The sequence below is a fragment of the Procambarus clarkii genome, chromosome 76 (genome assembly GCF_040958095.1).
Source record: "Procambarus clarkii isolate CNS0578487 chromosome 76, FALCON_Pclarkii_2.0, whole genome shotgun sequence".
Classification (NCBI taxonomy): Eukaryota; Metazoa; Arthropoda; class Malacostraca; order Decapoda; family Cambaridae; genus Procambarus; species Procambarus clarkii.
In genome coordinates this window covers 19926587-19935985 of record NC_091225.1, presented here as the reverse complement: position 1 = coordinate 19935985, position 9399 = coordinate 19926587, and the positions used below count along the sequence as shown (strand labels likewise).

General features: G+C 46.9%; 1 protein-coding gene across 1 annotated transcript in view; it reads left to right on the top strand.

Annotated features, from left to right (window-relative positions):
- Positions 1-2303: 2303 nt before the first annotated feature.
- LOC138357205 (uncharacterized) overlaps positions 2304-9399 on the top strand; it is a 156651-nt gene continuing 149555 nt past the window's right edge. Inside the window, exon 1 of the mRNA XM_069313859.1 lies at positions 2304-2425. Within this exon, the coding sequence (XP_069169960.1) occupies positions 2304-2425 (122 nt within the window). The remainder of the gene's footprint in view (positions 2426-9399) is intronic.

Here is a 9399-nt window from a genome sequence, read left to right as displayed (position 1 = left end):
CCTTGGAGGTCTGTAGTCTTGGAGGGCTGTAGCCTTGGAGGTCTGTAGCCTTGGAGGGCTGTAGCCTTGGAGGGCTGTAGCCTTGGAGGGCTGTAGCCTTGGAGGGCTGTAGTCTTGGAGGGTTGTAGTCTTGGAGGGCTGTAGCCTTGGAGGGTTGTAGTCTTGGAGGGCTGTAGTCTTGGAGGGTTGTAGTCTTGGAGGGCTGTAGTCTTGGAGGGTTGTAGTCTTGGAGGGCTGTAGTCTTGGAGATCTGTACCCTTGGAGGGCTGTACCCTTGGAGGGCTGTAGTCTTGGAGATCTGTACCCTTGGAGGTCTGTACCCTTGGAGGTCTGTACCCTTGGAGGTCTGTACCCTTGGAGGTCTGTACCCTTGGAGGTCTGTACCTTTGGAGGGCTGTACCCTTCGACGCCTGAAGCCTTCGAAAAGTTAATGCTTGCTACTGAAGCCTCCATTTATAACAGGAAATTACCGATAACAGACCCAACAAAAAAGAGATTCGTAGTCCTCTTCCGCTTTCGGTATGTTGCACGAATTTTTCTAGCGACCGTTCCTCGCTGGAATAGGGGGATTGATCTTGGTTCCAGCGGCTCCAGGAAGGGATTCATTTCGGACCGTCTGGATGGGGCTCCGGGCTAGTTTAATGACCGTTAGCAAGAGATGAGACTAATTAAAAGTCCTGGAAATTGCCTAGAGGAGATGGAACCCGCGATGCTTCGGGGAGAAAGTGATGAGTAGCAGATTATGATGGGTGATGAGGCAAGGGGGGGGGGAGGGAATGGGGAAAATTTTGTGGGAGCTGGTCGGCCGAGCGGACAGCACGCTGCACTTGTGATTCTGTGGTCCCGGGTTCGATCCCAGGCGCCGGCGAGAAACAATGGGCAGAGTTTCTTTCATCCTATGCCCCCTGTTATCTAGCAGTAAAATAGGTACCTGGGTGTTAGTCAGCTGTCACGGGCTGCTTCCTGGGGGTGGAGGCCTGCTCGAGGACCGGGCCGTGGGGACACTAAAGCCCCGAAATCATCTCAAGATAGCCTCAAGATATCTCAAGATAACATCTATAGACGTTAATGTTGATTACTATGGAGCCGATCATTCTGGAATGGTGATAACTGTTGGGGTGAGGATGGTGATGATTAGCAGTAGATGATTGGGGATTCTGTTGAGTAGATATTGATTCATCTACCTCGAGTCAGTCCGACCAGTCTCTCAGTCCCATATTTACACTCGATCAAAGCCACATATTAACTCTACTAATAGCCAAAAGACCCACCTTTCTATCTATTTACCAACTTGTTGACCTGCTGCATGGGTAACAGCTTCTCCTCCATATCAACCTACCCTGGCTTTGTGCCCTGGAGAGGCCACTCCAGACCGAAACTCCATAGTCTCCTGAGACTGATGGATACCTACTGCTACCAAACGGCATGCTATCACTCTATCATCCACTCTCCTCCATCCACACCATTTGGGGCTATCTTGAGGTTATCTTGAGATGATTTCGGGGCTTTTTAGTGTCCCCGCGGCCCGGTCCTCGACCAGGCCTCCACCCCCCAGGAAGCAGCCCGTGACAGCTGACTAACACCCAGGTACCTATTTTACTGCTAGATAACAGGGGGCATAGGATGAAAGAAACTCTGCCCATTGTTTCTCGCCGGCGCCTGGGATCGAACCCAGGACCACAGGATCACAATTCCAGCGTGTTGTCCGCTCGGCCAACCGGCTCCCCAATTCGTCAAATATTTCGAATATGCAGAATAGTTAAAAAGCAACGCTAGTACTTACAACAAGGCCAGAACGCCGGCGGGGGTTGAGGAGTTAGAGTTCACTATCCCCTAGCCATTAATAGGTCAGTACATCCCCAACTATGCTTCCTCCCTCACTCTCCACCATATACTGAAAGGACATTACACCTTTAACCGCCTGGGTACGTATTTTCATATTCATTTTACGCCGTCAGTCATTACATGAATCTGTAATTACCCAATAGAGTGCCTCTGGTTGTGGCAACGATGAGGGCCTTCAAATGAGGGGGTTGTGTGAGTGCCTCTTCACACTCACAGTGAGGAACGGTAGGTTTTCTCCATTTGTGATCTGATTTCCTCTTGAGTTTCCAGATTATAGACAAGTTCCTGCGGATATCCAGCACCTGTCTGGGACCTTTGGGGGGAGGATGGAGGGGCAGGATTTCCTGGAAGCAGCAGAGTTGTAGGATGGAATACCCTCTCTTACCCCTCTATTACCCTCTATTACCTTCTATTACCCTCTATTCTGTGCAGCGAACAGGTTATTTATAATTGCTATTATGAGGTTTCTTGCTGTCTATCTTGTAGAAGTAGTCAAGGGCTCCTCCCAATGTCAAGAAAACGGTCAATTGAAAGTAGTCTCTCCTAACCGGCCAGAGGACCCACAACAGAAAACGGGACAGTACGTCACTTTCGCCAGCCGCTGCTGTTTTCTAGTACGATAATTTTTTGGGCCTTTTGTAACGCATACGAGCGAAATGCGACGTTCTTTGTAGGAGGACAGGTTGTAGGAGGACAGGTTGTAGGAGGACAGGTTGTAGGAGGACAGGTTGTAGGAGGACAGGTTGTAGGAGGACAGGTTGTAGGAGGACAGGTTGTAGGAGGACAGGTTGTAGGAGGACAGGTTGTAGGAGGACAGGTTGTAGGAGGACAGGCTGTAGGAGGACAGGTTGTAGGAGGACAGGTTGTAGGAGGACAGGTTGTAGGAGGACAGGTTGTAGAAGGACAGGTTGTACGAGGACAGGTTGTAGGAGGACAGGTTGTACGAGGACAGGTTGTAGGAGGACAGGTTGTGGGAGGACAGGTTGTGGGAGGACAGGTTGTACGAGGACAGGTTGTGGGAGGACAGGTTGTAGGAGGACAGGTTGTAGAAGGACAGGTTGTGGGAGGACATGTTGCAGGAGGACAGGTTGTGGGAGGACAGGTTGTAGGAGGACAGGTTGTAGGAGGACAGGTTGTAGGAGGACAGGTTGTGGGAGGACAGGTTGTAGGAGGACAGGTTGTAGGAGGACAGGTTGTGGGAGGACAGGTTGTAGGAGGACAGGTTGTAGGAGGACAGGTTGTGGGAGGACAGGTTGTAGGAGGACAGGTTGTAGGAGGACAGGTTGTGGGAGGACAGGTTGTAGGAGGACAGGTTGTAGGAGGACAGGTTGTGGGAGGACAGGTTGTAGGAGGACAGGTTGTAGGAGGACAGGTTGTAGGAGGACAGGTTGTAGAAGGACAGGTTGTACGAGGACAGGTTGTGGGAGGACAGGTTGTAGGAGGACAGGTTGTACGAGGACAGGTTGTGGGAGGACAGGTTGTAGGAGGACAGGTTGTAGGAGGACAGGTTGTGGGAGGACAGGTTGTAGGAGGACAGGTTGTAGGAGGACAGGTTGTAGGAGGACAGGTTGTAGGACAGGTTGTAGGAGGACAGGTTGTAGAAGAACAAGTTGTAGGAGGACAGGTTGTAGGAGGACAGGTTGTAGAAGGACAGGTTGTAGGAGGACAGGTTGTGGGAGGACAGGTTGTAGAAGGACAGGTTGTAGGAGGACAGGTTGTAGAAGGACAGGTTGTAGGAGGACAGGTTGTAGGAGGACAGGTTGTAGGAGGACAGGTTGTAGGAGGACAGGTTGTAGGAGGATAGGTTGTAGGAGGACAGGTAGTCGAATTACAGAAAATAAATCCTCCTGCTGTAGTTTTCAACGTGTGGGAGGGAGTTGTAGTGGGTGGGAAATAGCACACACTGGTTACAGGTAAGGATACATTTAAAGGCCAATGTACATTTCAGCGAGATATCTTGAGGTTATCTTGAGGTTATCTTGAGGTTATCTTGAGAGGAGATAGTTGCCATTTTCTCCTTAGCTATTTATGACACAAGTAATTTACACACGCACACATAAAAACAATTTCTGGCGATTTCTACCGCATCTACTCTCTCCCGGGTAGATTTCTACAGCATCTACTCTCCCGGGTAGATTTCTACAGCATCTACTCTCCCGGGTAGATTTCTGCAGCATCTACTCTCCCGGGTAGATTTCTACAGCATCTACTCTCTCCCGGGTAGATTTCTACAGCATCTACTCTCCCGGGTAGATTTCTACAGCATCTACTCTCTCCCGGGTAGATTTCTACAGCATCTACTCTCCCGGGTAGATTTCTACAGCATCTACTCTCCCGGGTAGATTTCTACAGCATCTACTCTCTCCCGGGTAGATTTCTACAGCATCTACTCTCTACCGGGTAGATTTCTACAGCATCTACTCTCTCCCGGGTAGATTTCTACAGCATCTACTCTCCCGGGTAGATTTCTACAGCATCTACTCTCCCGGGTAGATTTCTGCAGCATCTACTCTCCCGGGTAGATTTCTACAGCATCTACTCTCTCCCGGGTAGATTTCTACAGCATCTACTCTCCCGGGTAGATTTCTACAGCATCTACTCTCTCCCGGGTAGATTTCTACAGCATCTACTCTCCCGGGTAGATTTCTACAGCATCTACTCTCCCGGGTAGATTTCTACAGCATCTACTCTCTACCGGGTAGATTTCTACAGCATCTACTCTCTCCCGGGTAGATTTCTACAGCATCTACTCTCTCCCGGGTAGATTTCTACAGCATCTACTCTCTCCCGGGTAGATTTTTACAGCATCTACTCTCCCGGGTAGATTTCTGTAGCATCTACTCTCCGTTTCTGACTGACCGCTGCCGCTCTCATCTGAATCACTCTCAATTTTCTGGATTTGAACAATAACATTAAATTATTCAACTCTATTGGTATTTCCAGATTAAATTATTTAATTAATTTAAATTTTTTTTAGTTGAAATCCATTGCAAGTAAATTAATGAATCCAGAAGCTCCTTGGGAAACCAGGTTGACTCAAGGTACCAACTGAGAAGCAAAGTACTCTCCAAAAAGAGACAAACTGTGTAATATCGACTATTTCTGTACCAACCTACGTAACACCAATTGTATAATATGCAGCGCCAGCACGAATTTAATCTCTCGTCTCGTCAATCATCACGAAAATGAAGATAGCCCCTGACTTACGAGCCACAAACTGCTAAATTAGACAAAATAACACGTCACTGCAGGAGATAAGAAATAGAGGGGGAGGCATGATCACAGTATACAAAATACCAAGATGATAAACCCCATATACACGGAGTGTGGAGTGGCCGAGGCATACTTATCACATGCATTATATGTTCAGCAATATTTCCACATTGTTCCATTCGTAAATATACACAAATCCAGCCAATTATCCATACAAAAATACAACAATCAAAATGTATAAATATGTATAGATACATTCACATTCATTGGCACTCATCTCTCCTGTCACACGCTAATTAAAATGTATAAATATGTATAGATACATTCACATTCATTGGCACTCATCTCTCCTGTCACACGCTAATTAAAATGTATAAATATGTATAGATACATTCACATTCATTGGCACTCATCTCTCCTGTCACACGCTAATTACTCATCGAGTTGTTGACAAATTCAACACCATTTTTGTAATGAATAATTCACCTAGTATTCACCTAGTTGTATTCACCTAGTTGTGTTTGCGGGGGTTGATCTTTGCTCTTTCGGCCCGCCTCTCAACTGTCAATCAACTATTTACTAACTACTTTTATTCTCCACACCACACACACACACACACACCCCAGGAAGCAGCCCGTGACAGCTGACTAACTCCAAGGTACCTATTTACTGCTAGGTAACAGGGGGCATTCAGGGTGAAAGAAACTTTGCCCATTTGTTTCTGCCTGGTGCGGGAATCTAACCCGCGCCACAGAATTACGAGTCCTGCGCGCTATCCACCAGGCTACCAGGCCCCTGTGATTGTGTGTGTGTGTGCGTGTGTGTGTGTGTGTGTATGTGCGTGTGTGTGTGTGTGTGTGTGTGTGTGTGTGTGTGTGTGTGTGTGTGTGTGTGTGTGTGTGTGTGTGTGTGTGTGTGTGTGTGTCCGATTGGGCAAAAGCGACGCAATTGAGATATCCTTTTACCGGTAATATTCCTAGTGGTCCATATAGATTGCATTCGCTTTTGTGGACCTGTCAATCGGAGGTACAGGATTGAGGGTTGGGAGGGGGGGGGGTAGTTAAACGGGATCGAACACCAGTAGAATGGAATCTGTAACATGAAGCGAGATGGTTTCTTGTTCTGTCTTGATTGGGATTTTGATTGTGGTGGTGGGGATGATTGTTTGGGATAGTGGGACGATTGTTCGGTTAAGGCAGCGTCTGCGGTGCCCTCGGACGCAGGTTCGAATCCTCGTCACGGCCCTTGTGGATTTGTTCATTGGGGTGGTTTGTGTTGGAGGTTAGGACTGATAAGCTGGGGAATTAAGTTCATAGTGGCTGATACTAAACATACTAGTTTACCTTGAAAAGCTTCATAGAAAACACCGACCTTTCCTAACCTTCTTAGTATGTTAAGATAAGCATCTTATTGATTCGTAATTATAATTATTACTTAACCTATTATAGGTATAGGTTAAATAATAATTGTAATTACGAAGCAATAAGATGCTTATCTTAACATACTAAGAAGGTTAGGTAAGGTCGGTGTTTTCTATGAAGCTTTTCAAGGTAAACTAGTATGTTTAGTATGTCACATATGCACGTATTTAATAAGTCAATATTGACTATACGAAAGTGCGAGAACGGGTTGTCCACGCAAGAGTCTCGTGTGTGTGTAAATAACTTGAGTGATGTGTTGGATGAGTGTCTACATATCAGGCAGGGAACAGAGGCTCATGGTGAGAGCATGTTAGTTGCAATTCTAATGTAGGCAGGACTTAAACCATTCCTATGCAGGCGATGAGTCACAATAACGGGGCTGAAGTATGTTGACCAGACCACACACTAGAAGTTGAAGGGACGACGACGTTTCGGCCCGTCCTGGACCATTCTCAAGTCGATTGTATTAAACACATATTAAACCATGCCTAATGGTTAGGTCACATATTAAACACATATTAAACCATTCCTAATGTATATGCACGTTCTGGGAGCCGGTCGGCCGAGCGGACAGCACGCGGGACTTATGATCCTGCGGTCCCGGGTTCGATCCCAGGCGCCGGCGAGAAACAATGGGCAGAGTTTCTTTCACCCTATGCCCCCCTGTTACCTAGCATTAAAATAGGTACCTGGGTGTTAGTCAGCTGTCACGGGCTGCTTCCTGGGGTTGGAGGCCTGGTTGAGGACCGGACCGCGGGGACACTAAAGCCCCGAAATCATCTCAAGATAACGTTGACTTCTTTTTCACTTTAGCGGATGCAAAGGTCTTTTGTTGTGACTCCCTGGCGAGCTAAAAGGGTCTTTTTTGCATACTTCATTAAGAGCTATATTGCTTTTGGGCTGACAAATGGTTTTCATGTATTTTCTTTTCACTCAAATTCTTGCAACAATTTTTGGAACAATAAATCGTGTATGTAAATAAATCGTTTACCTAGCAGTAAATAGGTACCTGGGTGTTAGTCAGCTGTCACGGGCTGCTTCCTGGGGGTGGAGGCCTGGTCGAGGACTGGGCTGCGGGGACACTAAAGCCCCGAAATCATCTCAAGATAACCTCTAGATGATGCCCCTGTTACCTAGCAGTAAAATAGGTACCTGGGTGTTGGTCAGCTGTCACGGGCTGCTTCCTGGGGGTGGAGGCCTGGTCGAGGACCGGGCCGCGGGGACACTAAAGCCCCGAAATCATCTCAAGATGTAACTAAACCGTATCATTGATTTATTGTGTTTTGGGGAGAGAGGGAGGGGTTTTTTGGTACATAAGGTCACCTCTAGATTTATATTTAGATTTAAGATTTAGAATTTTTATATCTAGATTCACCTCTAGATTTCAGATTTATAAATTTGATTGTGGGGGGGGGTTATCTTGAGGTTATCTTGAGATGATTTCGGGGCTTTTTAGTGTCCCCGCGGCCCGGTCCTCGACCAGGCCTCCACCCCCAGGAAGCAGCCCGTGACAGCTGACTAACACCCAGGTACCTATTTTACTGCTAGGTAACAGGGGCATAGGGTAAAAGAAACTCAGCCCATTGTTTCTCGCCGGCGCCTGGGATCGAACCCAGGACCACAGGATCACAAGTCCAACGTGCTGTCCGCTCGGCCGACCAGCTCAGGGTGACTATGCTAATGGAACAATGGTCTGACTATTCTAAATCATGTGTGAGGAGCTCAATCATTAATCTATCATCATCTTCCTGTCATCAATCATGTACTGATTACTTTTGTCTGTTGCTCGCTTATCAATCAAAAAAAAAATTTTGACGACCATTGATCAATGGAGTTGTATTGTCTGCTCGGTAATGGTTAATGGTATTCTAGGAGGACTCCTGAGCGGTAGGTACAGTGGTCTCTTAGGCTAATGTGTACTATGGTGTTATTCTTGATTTTTGTAGATGAAGCGAGAGAATTAGTTCGAAGAAAATTAGTTATGTTCACTTTAAGTTTCTGAGTCATTTGAAGTTATCTCTACTGCTTCTTCCTCCTCAACCTGCTTCTAACTCCTCCGCCTCTGCTTCTACCTGCTCCTACCTGGTTCTACCTTCTTCTACCTGGTTCTACCTGCTTCTACCTGGTTCTACCTGCTTCTACTTGCTTCCTTGCTCCTGTCTCCTCCGATGTTCCTGCTTGTTCCGCTATGTCGAGTTAATTTGTCCCCTTAAACTTCCAATTTGAACTTTTGATTCGTCAATGGCAATATTGTATAATTTCTCCTCTCTCTCTCTTTCTCTCTCTCTCTCTCTCTCTCTCTCTCTCTCTCTCTCTCTCTCTCTCTCTCTCTCTCTCTCTCTCTCTCTCTCTCTCTCTCTCTCTCTCTCTTTCTCTCTCTCTGTCTCTCTCTCTCTCTCTCTCTCTCTCTTTCTCTTTCTACCTCTTCTTGCTAGGTTTCTCTCCCACATTCGCGATGTTCATTTATTCCCATTCCACCCCCCCCCCCTTTGTCTATCCCACCTGCTTCAACCCTTACTCCTATGCCTTCTCTTCCTCTTCCATCTTCTCACATAACCTCAGCCATCGTTTTCTTAATCGAGAACCTCTTCTTCCCCCTTCCGTCACATTTGGTCCATCTTCCACCCCCCTTCTACTGTACATCCTCCCTACTGTCTCCCCTCTTCTAGTTTTCTTATCTATCATTCCCCTTTTTTTCTCTATCTATCCCTTTCTATCTGTTTCCTGCTTTTTCCACCACATGTCTTTCTGATCTCCTCAGAGAGAGAGAGAGAGAGAGAGAGAGAGAGAGAGAGAGAGAGAGAGAGAGAGAGAGAGAGAGAGGAAAGGTGTTAACAATGGTCTCACGTTCCGTCTATTCCATTAAAGTGAGAGGGGCGTCTCCAACTCCACTTTCCGGACCTCTTGTCTAAACAGATAT